We start from the raw sequence: 14,378 nt of genomic DNA, 5'->3' as shown, positions 1-14,378 counted from the left end.
AACAACAAAAAATAAAATTATATATATATATTCATGTAAATGTCTCTTAAAAACATATGTGCATGTGTTTGTATTATATATACAAAAATAATTACACACAGTGCACACAAATATATATTGCAAAAACAAACTTTTATTTTGTATGCGGTTAATTGTGATTAATCTTTAGACAGCCCTAATTTTATATATATATACATGTAAATAAAAGACGAAAATTGAGTCTTACTGCTCCTTATGTTGTAAGTTTTGGTCTCAAAGCCAAAATCATTTGTTGAATTGCAGATGGCAAGTGTGTCCGTGCTAACTTTAAGCATCACAACGCTGTACACCAGATCCTCAGTCTCTCTTTTAACAACCTCAAGCCAACTCTAAAAAAAAGATGACACACACAAGACAAACACATCAATCGAAAACCCATAACAGATAAAAAGATACAAACAGATAAACGGTGATTATTACCTGACTGCCAGAGATGCTCCATGTGATGGCGGGTTTGGGGTGACCTCTCACCTCACAGGTTAAATTTACCCACCCTCCCACCTTCTCTGTCAGCTCAATGTCTCTCTCTGCGTCCTTCATCTGAGGTCCACCTGAATGCAGATGTGCATTAACAGTGCTTTACATCTATCTACACAATACATAAAGTACAGCTTGTGCTCTCTGCTTACCCTGTACAATAATATGGACCAAGCCGCTGGTCTGTAGGCCCGGGAGTAATGGTACAGTCACCTCACAGTCATACTGTCCTGCTGTGTCGAATGTGGCGTCGTGGAGCTCCAGTACATGTCCTCTTTCCACCTCAACCCCATCCTGTACATGAAGAAAGATGCATACGATCAAATATACAATAGTAAATAGATGGATATAAACTTAAAGCACGAACTGTGAATGATGGGAGATTAAATGAGTGTGCCTGAATACCTTAAACCACACCGTAGAGGTCTCTAATGATGACAGGGCATTGCAGGTGGCTGTCAAACTTTCTCCTCTCAGCATGATCTCTGAATCTTTGGGCACCACCGCAGCAGGGTCCAAATCTATGCAAACAAATAAACATACAATAAATATACAGACTTGACATGAATAAATCTGACCAGTTCAAGAAAATATACATAGATACTAGGGGTGTCCTCGACTAAGGATTTACATATTCGAATCAGAATTGTCGAATCTTTCCATAGTCGACCGATAGTCAAATCATCTATGTTTGTGTGCATGGGTTGGGAGGGGGCCAGACCAGGTACAAATTGGTAACTTTTATTTTCTTTCACAAGCAGCACACATAAACAACTTTGTGATAAAGTGACCAAAACTGTCTTTCAAGTAATAAACGAAGACAAAACTGACGATGCATTTACATATATATTTTTTAAGGTAAAATGTAAGGCAACATTTGTTTAATTATTCCCCATAACATTTTAAAGCCACGATCTACAGAACAACACACAAAAATACATTTTGATAACTAAACCTAAGAAAATAACAAAGGTGATCCTGCCTTGGAAACTCCGGCTACAATTAAGTGTTTTTATTTAATTTGGAGATAGCGCGTCAAAGCAGTCATGACCAAAAAAAAACGACAAATGAGAAATGAAAAATAATTTGTGATTGTGACTGTAAATGATAAAAACTAATCTTTATATACAATTCATTAAACGTTAATTTATAACAAGAAAAACACTGAAATTAATGATTATATAGACACTACGCGTTATTATTTAGCACAGAAATACCTGCTTGCTTGCTTTGACTTTGATCATCTCTGTATTAACTTTAGATACAGAAAGACCGGATGATATTATTTATTTCAGGAATCTCTTTGCTATATCATTTGAAAGTGAACACCGACCGACCATAATATTAAATCACAAGAAAGACATTCGTGTCAGGCAGAAATAGGTTCGGTGCAGATACTAGTTTCCGTTTCATCACCGAAATAAAAAAAACGGCTTACCTGTTTTGTAGTTTAACTTTTGACAAGATAACCACTCTGTTTTAAGACATTTTAAAAACGTATACTCGTCGAAAAACATCCTTTTTTTAATGTTTAGTTTGATGAACTCCTAAATATGAGACGCAGAGCACCTAGCCCGTTCGGCTAAATTACATGCGCAAGCATGGCCAGCACGCAATAGCGCAACATCAATACAACGAAAAGCTTTCCAAAATGTACATACTTAAATTAGATCAGAATTTACGTTTATAATAAATATTTTTTTTTAAATAAAATAAGGTCAGAAGTAACAAAGTGCAGAACAAATATGCAAAATGCCTCAAGTGCATGGAAACAAAACACAAGCCAAATAGTTAAATCAGATAACCCAAAGTGATTTATAAATAAAATAAAATATAGAAATTATTAAAAGAACGAAAGGCATATTATAATTTGCCAGCTTTGTCTTTTAAATGTAGGAACAAAGAGGCAATGGTTTATTAACATAGAGACCTCTTATGGACGTGAAGTCCGGTCACAGGGGTTGTTGGATTTATTAACACATTTTAAAAATATTTATTGAAAGCTGCTACTTCACATATTATTTGCAGCATTATCATAATATGCAGTATATTAATATATTGTGAGAAAGCTGTTATATGTGAAATCAGATAATGTGTGCACCCATATACGGCCAAAATTGAATGATCCTCATTTCATAACACATCTGCGAAGATTCGACTGTGAGATTGGTAGTCGAATCAGGCTTCTCCTATCGCTGCATCGAATCTTCGACTATTCGGGGTCACCCCTAATAGATACTATAATAAAGTAGTAAACTGAGCAAATCTGAATAACTTACAGTGTACAGTGAGCTTGATGCTCTCTCCCACCTCCTCGTGATCTGGTGCATCCATATTCAGAGCATGACACTCATACATGCCGCTGTCTGACCGAGACACCTCCTTCAGAATTAGGACGCCCTGATCGGAAACCAGCTCCACATCTGACTGTAGGACACAGATGGAATAGGGACTATATTAAAAAATTAAGAAACACTCATTTTGAGGTTCACTTTAAAGGAATATTCCACTTTTATAAAAAAATTCTGATAATTTACTCACCCCCATGTCATCCAAGAAGTTTACGGCTTTCTTTGTTCAGTCAAGAAGAAATTAAGTGTTTCGAGGAAAACATTCCAGGATTTTTCCCCATATACTGAACCGGAACAGTTTACAGTTTCAATGCAGTTCTAAACGATCCCAACTAAAGCATAAGGGTCCTTTTAGCAAAACGATCTGTATTTTCCCCCCAAAATTAAAAATAAGTACTTTTTAACCACATCTTCTGGTCTTGCACACTAGCGTTGTGATACGCCAGTGTCATCTTATGTATTATGTAATCACGACAAAAGGTCACGGATGACGTATGCAAAACAACCGCTCCAGTGTTTACAAGTGTGAAAGAGAAAGAGTGACGAGTTGTATGTGGAATTATACAAATTTGTGTCAGTTTATTGTTTAATGGGCACCTATGGTCTGACTCACGATTTTACATTTCCTTTGGTGTGTAAGTGTGTATTAGTACATGTTAAGGATATGCAGAAGGTACAAACCCCAAAGTAAACGATGACGCGAGTTATCGTCTGCCACGTAAATCTCTTTTCTTGGACTACAACAAACACACTGATTGTAGGCCACAGTTTACTTCCTGGGATTGGTGATGTAGACAAGACCGACATTTTCATAATTCCTCCCACTTGGACTCACATGCTGTAAGTAAACTCCTGTTAGCATTGCATTGTGGCCGAATCTTTCAAAAATGGTAGGGAGCGTCAATCACAACGTACAGATTAGCTGGCCAATCTGGGACACAGCGCTTTTCAAATCGATGAGTTTTGAATAAAATCCATGCTTTTGAGGAAGGCAGGGATTAAAGGAGCAACAATAATGTACGGTATGTGGAAAATTATGTGTTTTTTTAACCATAAACTACGTGAAAACATTGTATTATACCAAAAACACAAAATAATGTTGTTTTTAGCAATGAAATAGGTTCACTTTAAAATGGTCCACAAGTGTGCATTTCACATATGTAAAGCGTGACCTTTTGAATATGTAAGGTCACGCTGGCGCGTCACACGACTAGTGCAAGATGAGAAGTAGTGTTTTAAAAGTACAGACTTTTTATTTCTTTTAAATGACGATCATTCCGCTGGATAAGACCCTTATGTCTTGTTTGGGATCGTTTAAAGCCCTTTTAAACTGCATTGAAACTGTAAACTGTTAAGGTCCACTATATGGAGAAAAATCCTGAAATGTTTTCCTAAAAAAAACTTCATTTTGACTGAAGAAAGAAAGACATAAGCATCTTGGATGACATGGGGGAGAGTAAATTATCAGGATTTTATATGCAAGTGGAGTAACCCTCAACTGTAAAGAACGATAACTTTAGCATAAAATTTAACTAAATGAAGTTTTAAAAGTTAAACTCTTAAGAGAATCTTATTTTCCAGCTCCCCTAGAGATTAACAACTGAGTTTTACCGTTTTGGAATCCATTTAGGCGATCCACGGGTCTGGCGATATCACTTTTAGCATAGCTTAGCACAATCCATTGAATCTGATTAGACCATTAGCATCACGTTCAATAATGTCTCGAAAATTGCAACTTTAAAATTTGTATTGTTCTTAGTACACAATGTAACTACAGAAGAGCCAATTTTTTATGTGAAAAAAATCTAAACTCTTTGTTTATCTATAAGTGCGATGCTAATGGTCTAATCAGATTCAATGGATTATGCTAAGCTATGCTAAAAGTGGTAGCGCCAGACCCAGAGCTGAATGGATTCCAAAATGGTAAAACTCAATTGTTTAACTCTAGAGGAGCTGGAAAAAGTGCATATTTTTAAAATAAGTAGAGTGTCCCTTTAAAAAAAAAAAATTTTACAATAGGTATTTTTGCAAATAGGCAAAGGATACACCGTAAGACATCTGGTCAGTCCTTTATGAGCATGTTATAAATCACAGCCAATAAAGATATATGAAATCCATACAAACAGCTACAAATCACTACAGATCCAACATATAAGACACAATGTGGAACAGATGTCTGCTTTTCCCACTGCTTTACAGCCTTCCAACCAGAAGTAAACACATCCGAATTTGAAAAGAAAAGAGGCTTTTCTCACTTGTTCCCGGTTGAAAGTGATGGTTGCTGGGGGGTTTCCATCACCCTGGCAACGGATCTCTACTGTGTCCCCTTCTTTGACCAAACCCTCGGGCGATTCCCTCCGCAGCTCGACGCTTGTCGTGGGGTCTACAGGGCATATGCACATATACAATGACCCCAGGGTATGGAATCTTACTTCAGTCGTACATGTCAAGCCAAGCCAATATTATTCTCAGATTTAGTCATTAAGCTGATAAAGCAAAACATTTTGTAACTGTGTCATGACAAGCGCAAATCTGCTTTGATGCCAAATTAGACTTTTTTACATCCTAGGTCCATGTCCAAAACACAATAATGCAAATTTTCTGTCTACAGTAATAAAAATGCTCGAAGCAACAAAGTCACAGCTAATCAGATTATGTTTACTGTGTAGTTTAAAACTGACCTTTGGATCAATGAGATTACATTTATCCAGCAAATAAAAACTTATTTTATTGATTAATGGCTGGTTTAAACAAAGATTAATATGGAAGATATTTATATCCATTGAGAAATAGACTTACAGAAAACTGTAATATTGATGCCTGTGGATTTAGACGTCTCGACGGCTCCTGGGACAAAGTAGCTGACCTCACATGAAAAGTGTGCGTCCTTGTCTTCTTTAGTCACCTTATAGTGAAGATCACTCTGCACCGTATACAGACCACTGTATTCTCTTGTTACTAAAGTTACCACGTTCACCACTGACATAACCACACACAAAAAAACACATAAATAAAAACTCCACCGGTCGCAATGTATGGTAGTCCAGATGTTCAATCATCTTGACCAGTTAATACCAACAAAAACTGTCCAAAAACCATGTAAAACCAACTTCTGGTTTTCCCTCTTGGATCATGTATATTATTTCAAATTTAAGTCACATTTATTTGTGTTTGTTTATTATTGTTTTAAAGGAAAACTCCACTTTTTTGAAAATATGCTCATTTTCCAGCTCCACTTTTAGCATAGCTTAGCACAATCCATCGAATCATTGAATGTAATGATATTAAGCAGCGCCCAACTATTTTCGGGCACTGTGTAATATAATTGCATCTCCTGCAGCCATAGTACGGCAGCAAAGTCCTTGATTATTATGCCAGAATGAGAGTATAGTCCTAGTCATATCTGCCTAGAAAATCACAACTTTTAATTTTCTGACGGTCTTAGTACACGATGTAACTACAGAAGAGTCAAGTTTGAAATAGGAAAAATTTCCAAACTCTCCGGTTATTTTTGAGCATGATGCTAATGGTCTAATCAGATTCAATTGATTATGCTAAGCTATGCTAAAAGTGGTAGCGCCAGACCCGAAGATCAGCTGAATGGATTCCAAAACTGTAAAAATCAAATGTTTAACTCTAGGGGAGCTGGAAAATGAGTATTTTCGAAAAAAGTGGAGTGTCCCTTTAAAGCAGCAATACAAGAAAGACTAATAAAAAACACAGAAAAGTGGAAAATTATTACCGTACATATAGTATAATATTATTGCAATTTTTATTGTCATCAAAAATACATTATACTTAATTTAAATGTGATTTGCATAAGAATTTTATCACATATACATAACTGCCATTTTGCATAATGAAAATGTCATTGAAACATTATTATTACTTACAGCCAATAGCAGGGTAAAGAGGGGTATGATCGCGATACCATGTGATGTTTGGCTTTGGAAAACCGTCTCTGGTCTCACAAGATGCGATCTAACAAAACATACATGTCAGCTTAAACAACAACAACAGCAGCTATATAAAATATAAAACAACAACAAATGTGAGTGTATAACTTACTTTTGATGGAGAGTCACTAGACACATAAACTCCAGAGAGGACACCTTCAATTACAGGATTCTCAGGAGCATCTGAAAATTAATTTTTATAACAAAAGATACATTTTTAAAAATTATTTTTTCAGTTCATTGTGACCACGTCTGTCAACGATGATATAGCCAATGTGCGCATCCAAAAATGCAAAATTGCCTTGGCGTGCTCAGTCACTACAGTACATGACAGCCAATGCGGACCACATTGAATGAATCTGGACTCATACATGGTCCAACAGAAATTATAACAGAAAAAAAACACAATAAGAGTTCTTGAACAAAGCTTTCCTTTCTGGTGAACAGTTGCTTTAAAGAGCAACTATCGTCCAATTCACGTTTTTTTTTTTCATTTCCTTTGGTGTAAGTGTAAGTATGGAGGACCACAAGAGTCATTCAAAATGTAATAAAGAACTTCAATATTTAATAACTACCTGGACAATAAAAATAGCAATTAATAGATTTGTTTAAAAATTCATTAATTAATCTATAAATAAATAAATAAATAGACAAAGTAAAAAAATCATTATGTAACATTTTATTAGGCAATAAAAAGTGAGATTATAAAAATAATGTAGAAATGAAATATTAATCCATTAATAAATAGTTCAAATTAATAAAACAATTAACAAAACAACATAAAACACTCAGTAAGTTCATCATTTTAAATTGCATTTACAAATTCTTAATTAAATAATGGAATTTCAAAATGTATTTCAAAAAGCGATTTAAAAAGAGAAATAAATAACTGGATTTATAAATTGAACTACAAATACAGGTTTAAATTAGCCATTTAAAAGGGCATTTCCGTTTAACATTTCTGTTTTCATTTTCCCGATGGTTCTCCTTATTCTTTTCGCAATTTGATTTGCTTTTCGTTTTAGCCTCTCTATTTAGCTTTTCCGTGACTCTTTGGGTCCTCATCCGAGATCTATAAATCTGCGCATGACGTACAATCAGAGCCAATCATCGAGCTTGTTACATCCACCTGGCCATAGCTAATTTGCATTTCTCATTTGACCATTTGCAAATACCCAAATAGTCACGGAAAAGCTAAATAGAGAGGCTAAAACGAAAAGCAAATCGAATAGCGAAGAGAATAAGGAGAACCATCAGGAAATGAAAACAGAAATGTTAAACGGAAATGCCCTTTTAAATGCCTAATTTAAACCTGTATTTGTAGTTCAATTTATAAATCCAGTTATTTATTTCTCTTTTTAAATCGCTTTTTGAAATACATTTTGAAATTCCTTTATTTAATTAAGAATTTGTAAATGCAATTTAAAATGATGAACTTATTGAGTGTTTTATGTTGTTTTTGTAAATTGTTTTATTAATTTGAACTATTTATTAATGGATTAATATTTCATTTCTACATTATTTTTATAATCTCACTTTTTATTGCCTAATAAAATGTTACATAATGATTTTTTTATAACTTTGTCTATTTATTAATAGATTAATTAATGAATTTGTAAACAAATTATTATTTGCTATTTTTATTGTCCAGGTAGTTATTAAATATCGAAGTTCTTTATTACATTTTGCATTACTCTTGTGGTCCTCCATATGTAAGTGTGTATTAGTACATGTTAATGATATGCAAAAGGTACAAATCCAAAAGTAAACAATGATGCGAGTTATCGTCTCCAACGTAAATCTCTTTTCTTGAACTACAACAAACACACGGATTGTAGTTAACAATTTACTTCCTGGGATTGGTGATGTAGTAAAGACGGACATTATCATAATTCCTCTCGCTTCGGACTCACAGCCTGTAAGTTAACTCCTGTTAGCATTAGGAACCCTAACCCTAACACATTGTATTATACCAAATACAAAAAATAACGTTGTCTTTTAGCAATGAAATAAGTGTACCTTTCAAGTATAAAGATTTGACTTACCGAAAACCTTTAAGAGAGTCTTGCCCTCTCCATTGCCCGCTGCCAGTCCACTGACCTGGCAGAAGAACTCTCTCTCATCAGACAGCTTAATGTCCTGAATGGTCAGAAATTCTCCATTGTTGTTGGACCGGACGCTGATGCGATCGCTGTAGCTTGTGTTCACGTCTACCTTCTGCATGGTCAGATCGCTGTAGGAGATTCTGACCCGATTACCTCCAGGCCCCCGCTAAGAATGATGGGACACAGAATGTATTGTGACTATCTGTAAAACCTAGCTTACCTGCATCCTTCATCTATACTGTACCTGCACATGAACGTTCAAAACTTTCAAAAATTAGATTAAGGTAACTTTCAGCTGATCTCTGGGTCAAGGACTTTGCTGAAATAACATGGCTGCAGAAGGCGCAATGATGAAAATAGTCCTCTGCTATTGAAAGTTAAGGGGACTATTTTCAGGCTGCGTAATATCCTGCAGCCATGTTACGGCAGCAAAGTCCTTGATTATTACGGCAAAATGAGAGTATAGTTTCTAGCATATCTGCCTTGAAAATCACAACTTTTAATTTTCTGTCGGTCTTAGTACATGATATAACTACAGAAGAGTCAAGTTTTAAATAGGAAAAAATATCAAAACTCTTTTGTTATTTTTGAGCGCGATGCTAATGGTCTAATCAGATTCAATGGATTATGCTAAGCTATGCTAAAAGTGCTACAGCCAGACTCGGAGATCGGCTGAATGGATTCCAAAACTGTAAAAATAAGATGTTTAACTCTAGGGTAGCTGGAAAATAAGCATATTTTCTTTAAAAATTGAGTGTCCCTTTAAGCAAACTTGGGGTTTTTGGACTTACCACAAACCACTGCACCATCACCATACTGGGATTCTCGGTGAAGGAGTACAGACAGGGAATCTCTGCAGACTCATACGTGTAAACCTCTACGGTGTCCTCCATCCTCAGATCCACCAGCGCCCAAGCTGCCAAAAAACAAAAACGTTGAGCTCAAGTGCTTCAGGCAATGTGAAACAAAGGCTGGATTAACATGCAATTTTTTTTAACCTTTTATTGCATGTCACTGAAACGACTGTAATCTAATAAAGCCATGGTCTTTGAATAAACATACAGTATAAATGAGGTTAGCAACTAGGGCTGGGCCGATCCACTTTTTCCATTACCGATACGATTTCGATACCTGTATTCTGAGTATCGACCGATACCGATCACGATCCAATACTAGTATTTTTCTTGATCCATTTATGACATATTTAATTCACGCTACTCCAGTGTATTAACTCGGCGAGCACCAAACCATTCAGTTTTTGTGACCTTAAATATCTTCATATATGTATTTGTTTTTCGCATAAGGCTGTTGAATATATTAGGAAGATTTTGAATATAGTGTATAATAACATTTATGGTGCTTTTATAGTAGTTTGACTTTTCTGTAGCATGACAGTAACAACCACAAGTAAAGCACAGTATCGGATTTGGATCGGCCCCATTTTTCCGATACCCGATCCAGCAAAAAAGGTCCGGATCGACCCCGATATCCGATCCAAAGTATTGGATTGGCCCACCCCTATTAGCAACAGTAAAAAGTTGTTCAGGACCAGTTAGAATTTTGTCTAATCTTTACTGATTATATTTCGTGTAAACTTTTTCGGCAGATCTGCTCATGACAGGAGACACTCATTGAGTCATTGGTCTCCATTGTTATTCTGTAGTGACTGTAAATAGATATGACAAGATCAAGATTCATTAAGAATCTCCAAACAATTGATTATTCCTCAAAATCTGTATCTTTGTCCGATACAGACTCAAAGCCAATCAAAGCAGAGCTGAACATTATTATTCATGACCCTTTCAAACAAGTTAATAATATACCATTTCATTCTAAACGGAAATCCTAGGGTTGTAAATGGACATGTAAAAACGTCTATGCATTTGCTCCCCCTTTTGCGCCCATGGGCGTTCTGGTCTGAAAACGAGGTGTGTTCGGGTGCATTGTTGGCGCATTGCTATTTTGAGGCAACTAAAATATGTTTTTTATTATTTTGTTATGCGCCTGGGACGACAACGCACGTTTGCTTATCACATACATGAATGCGCAGCAGCACAAAAACGCTTTTAAATATGAAAGATTAAAGGATTGAATGTAAAAGATTATTATTAAATGAGGACTAATTAAACAAATGCATCTGTTTTTAAATGTTTTTTTAAATGCTACCTCACGGATTTATTGTATATGAAAACTCTCTACCTGTGGATATGGTGAGATGAGAAACATTTTTTAAGTAATGCTTAAAAAACTGACGCTGTCCAAGTGCTGAAACGTGCGGAGAGCCGTTTGTAAATTCTTTATCTCCTGTTTGTTACAAATAAAGTATTTTTAGAGTATAAACCTTTTCTTACATACTTGTAAATTATTTTTTGATGATATTGAATAGCCATACATTTAAAGCAATTAAAAGCCTGCTTTTTTACTTCCATGACTAAAAGTAAACGGGGTTTTAAAGATTTTAATAAAAAAATTTCAATACAAGTGAAAAACAACACAATTATTTAACATTAATCTTAAACTGGTGGTCTTTTTCCCCGCTTATTTTTTCAGTTTGCAAAGTCCGTCATCTAAATAGGGACTAGACAAAGCGGCAGCACAACTGGCTTTTAAAGGGGATGAGAGCTGAGACTCTTATTGGGTTATTGCACATTACGCCCAAAATACTAAATACCAAAATCCCATTACTCATTAAAAAAAAGGACCAACCCTTTTCTTTCAGCATAAAAGTCTGAGTGAGAGTATGTGACATGGAGGGGACTACTCCTGTGTCCACTGCTACAGTCAAACGGACATTCTCAGCCCTACATTGAATTAAAACTTATGTCAGAAATACTACTGGACAGTCTCGACTTTCTGCATTAGCCTTTATGGCGATAGAAAAAGATTTATTGTTAACCAAAACAACAGAGTGATCGAACTCTTCTTGAGGAAAGGAGGATGGATTTTGTTTATAAATAATCCACAGACTAATGTGGTGATTGAGTTTAATGCATTTAGTTAGTAAGCAAATAATATTTGTAAAATGTACATTTTGTAAATATCACTTTTTTCACATTGTACTTTCTGCATCTATCATCAAAGTATTTATTAGTAATCCAGTCTATTACTTAGTAGAAATGTGAATATTTGGTTAGCATGTTGATTTAGGGTATGTGCCCCTAAATTTTCTGGTTGCGCCCCTGAAATTTTCAGTTGGGGGCCACTGTGCTCCTAGTGAAAAAAGTTAGTCTGGAGCCCTGAATGTTCACTGCTTCTCATTTTGTAGTGTCTTTTTTTAATAGTAATGTCTCTTTTTAAAAGTAAAATTTGACTGCTACACCACTGAAGGCCTAAGTGTGAAATGCACGGACCCCCACTGATTCTTTGGCACCTTTAAAATATAGTAGTTAACTCAACATTTTTACTAAGTTAACATATGTTTTACATTAAATTAACTCGAAATTGAACCAACAAATCTTTTTTAGAGTGTGTACAGGCCCTGATGACCGTCCCGATGCTTTGATCTGAAATAAAGGGCCCTATTTTAACGATCTGAAACGCAAGTGCGAAGCGCAAAGCGAAAGTGACTTTGTGGGCGGATCTTGGGCGCTGTTGCTATTTTCCCGGCGGGAGAAATAACTCTTGCGCCAGGCGCAAATCAACAAGGGGTTGGTCTGAAGTAGGTTCATTATTCATAGGTGTGGTTTGGGCGTAACGTCAAACAAACCAATCAGAACGTCATCCAACATTCCCTTTAAACGCAAGTGCGCAAGTTCCATGGCGGGTTGCTATTATTATGACGGATTTACCAGGCGCACGCCAGGAGCGGTTCACAGCCGAGGAGACCGACGTTCTTTTAAGAGCAGTCAAAGGCAGAGAAGTTGTTTTGTATGGGGATGGGAGAAACCCGCCCAAATCAGCGTCAGTTAAACAGGCATGGGAGGAAATAGACACAACACGAACACGCCTCCTTTTTTGCGCTGAACCGCCCAGGGAGCGCAAGTTCATTCACTAGTTTGCCGACGTGCGTCTGTGGAGGGAAAAACCCGCTGTGCGCCGGTGCAAAATACGAATGATACATGTGTCACTGGCGAAGTCAATTGCGCTGGGTGCAAGATAGGGCCCTAAATGCTATAGTATGGCTTTACAAAAATCCCATAATCTATACTATGACACCCACCTGATATCCAGTCTATAACAAGTTATTACTTTTTGTGACTCTCAAAAGCAATTTGGTGGATATAAAGAGATAAAACATGGCCCATTAATTTGCTCCATAACACATAAAATGAATCGTCTTTGCAGAATTATGATAAAGCATTAATATGTATGTCTGCTTTATCCAATAAAACCTTTAAGAGTGAATGTCATAAAAATTCCACCTTAAAATGAAATGTTAACAATAAAGTATTAAGACTTATCCTTGAGTTCTTACAAACTAATTTTTTTGTGAAACATGAAATGATAAATGGGCATAGGTGGTGCTAAGCCATAAAAATGACAAAAATGCCACATAAAATAATTATAAATGTAATCCAAAGTGTTTTATGTCTTTTAAAGCCAAGGGAGTATTGGAGTATCATATAAGTGATGTGTTCAAGAACTACACAATTCTCATTTTTGGATAAACTATTCCCTTAAAATTCCTTCCTCTCCCAACTTTCCGGGTGTCTCTATTGTGGCAACAATGAGGTTTTGAATGGCAGACACAGAACTACCACAACACCAATTGAAACAAAATACAGAGCATGTGTCTATTGTGTCTTATAATTATATCTGAAAAGCAATGCTTTCTCAGCACACGCACCGAGACAGAAAAAGCCTTGATTTAATCTAAAAACACTTGTTTGACTCATACAGTACATGACCGATATCATTCATCATCTCATTCTTCTGATAGCTATGATCACGTTCAGTCACCATGACTTTTCAAATGTCATCCTCTGTCCTCAATGGCCTTTTTGTATTAGAAGAAAGCCATTTTTCTGTCCCTTACCCTCTCTCTCTCTCTCTTCAACCTCCGCTTTTTTTTATTTATTTCTCTTCCTCTTTTTTTCTCTCAGCATGCAGAAAATAGGGCCGGACAGAAAGGCCTCTTTTTTAATTGGAAACATCTGGGAAGCAGGGAGCTGGACTGGTGGGGTGCAGTGGAGACAGGTTATTATGGGATTTCCACATCCTTGGTGAAGTAGAGAGACTTTGGTGAGGGTTCAGGGGTGAAGCAGCTACACAACAACCCCATCACTCATCTCCCTCCCCTGTGCAGTATGAGGTAAGTGGCACAGCTACCGCTGGGAAGGGGGGTCTAGCTGTGTCAACAACATCCCAGATGGGTCACCCTCAAGACTCATGGGGTGTTTGTGCATGCGCCTCAGAGGTTTGTGGTTTTCTTAAGAAATATCTAAAAAAATGGCTTAACATCCTTAGAATTAACGAATTTCAGTGAGGTTAAAGCCAGAAACAAAAATGTA

The 14,378-nt window shown here is 36.2% G+C and overlaps 1 protein-coding gene across 1 annotated transcript in view; it reads right to left on the bottom strand.

Moving 5' to 3' along the window:
* mcama (melanoma cell adhesion molecule a) overlaps positions 1 to 14,378 on the bottom strand; it is a 69,192-nt gene that overhangs the window by 9,058 nt on the left and 45,756 nt on the right. The window contains exons 2-12 of the mRNA XM_065284249.2: positions 9,720 to 9,844; positions 8,869 to 9,094; positions 6,936 to 7,006; positions 6,761 to 6,848; positions 5,667 to 5,846; positions 5,123 to 5,250; positions 2,796 to 2,943; positions 922 to 1,037; positions 669 to 810; positions 460 to 590; positions 227 to 368 (exon numbers count right to left, since the gene is read on the bottom strand). Coding sequence (XP_065140321.1) covers positions 227 to 368; positions 460 to 590; positions 669 to 810; positions 922 to 1,037; positions 2,796 to 2,943; positions 5,123 to 5,250; positions 5,667 to 5,846; positions 6,761 to 6,848; positions 6,936 to 7,006; positions 8,869 to 9,094; positions 9,720 to 9,844 — 1,497 coding nt within the window. The remainder of the gene's footprint in view (positions 1 to 226; positions 369 to 459; positions 591 to 668; positions 811 to 921; positions 1,038 to 2,795; positions 2,944 to 5,122; positions 5,251 to 5,666; positions 5,847 to 6,760; positions 6,849 to 6,935; positions 7,007 to 8,868; positions 9,095 to 9,719; positions 9,845 to 14,378) is intronic.

Source organism: Paramisgurnus dabryanus, chromosome 5 (genome assembly GCF_030506205.2).
Source record: "Paramisgurnus dabryanus chromosome 5, PD_genome_1.1, whole genome shotgun sequence".
NCBI lineage: Eukaryota > Metazoa > Chordata > Actinopteri > Cypriniformes > Cobitidae > Paramisgurnus > Paramisgurnus dabryanus.
This window is presented reverse-complemented; position numbering and strand designations above follow the sequence as displayed.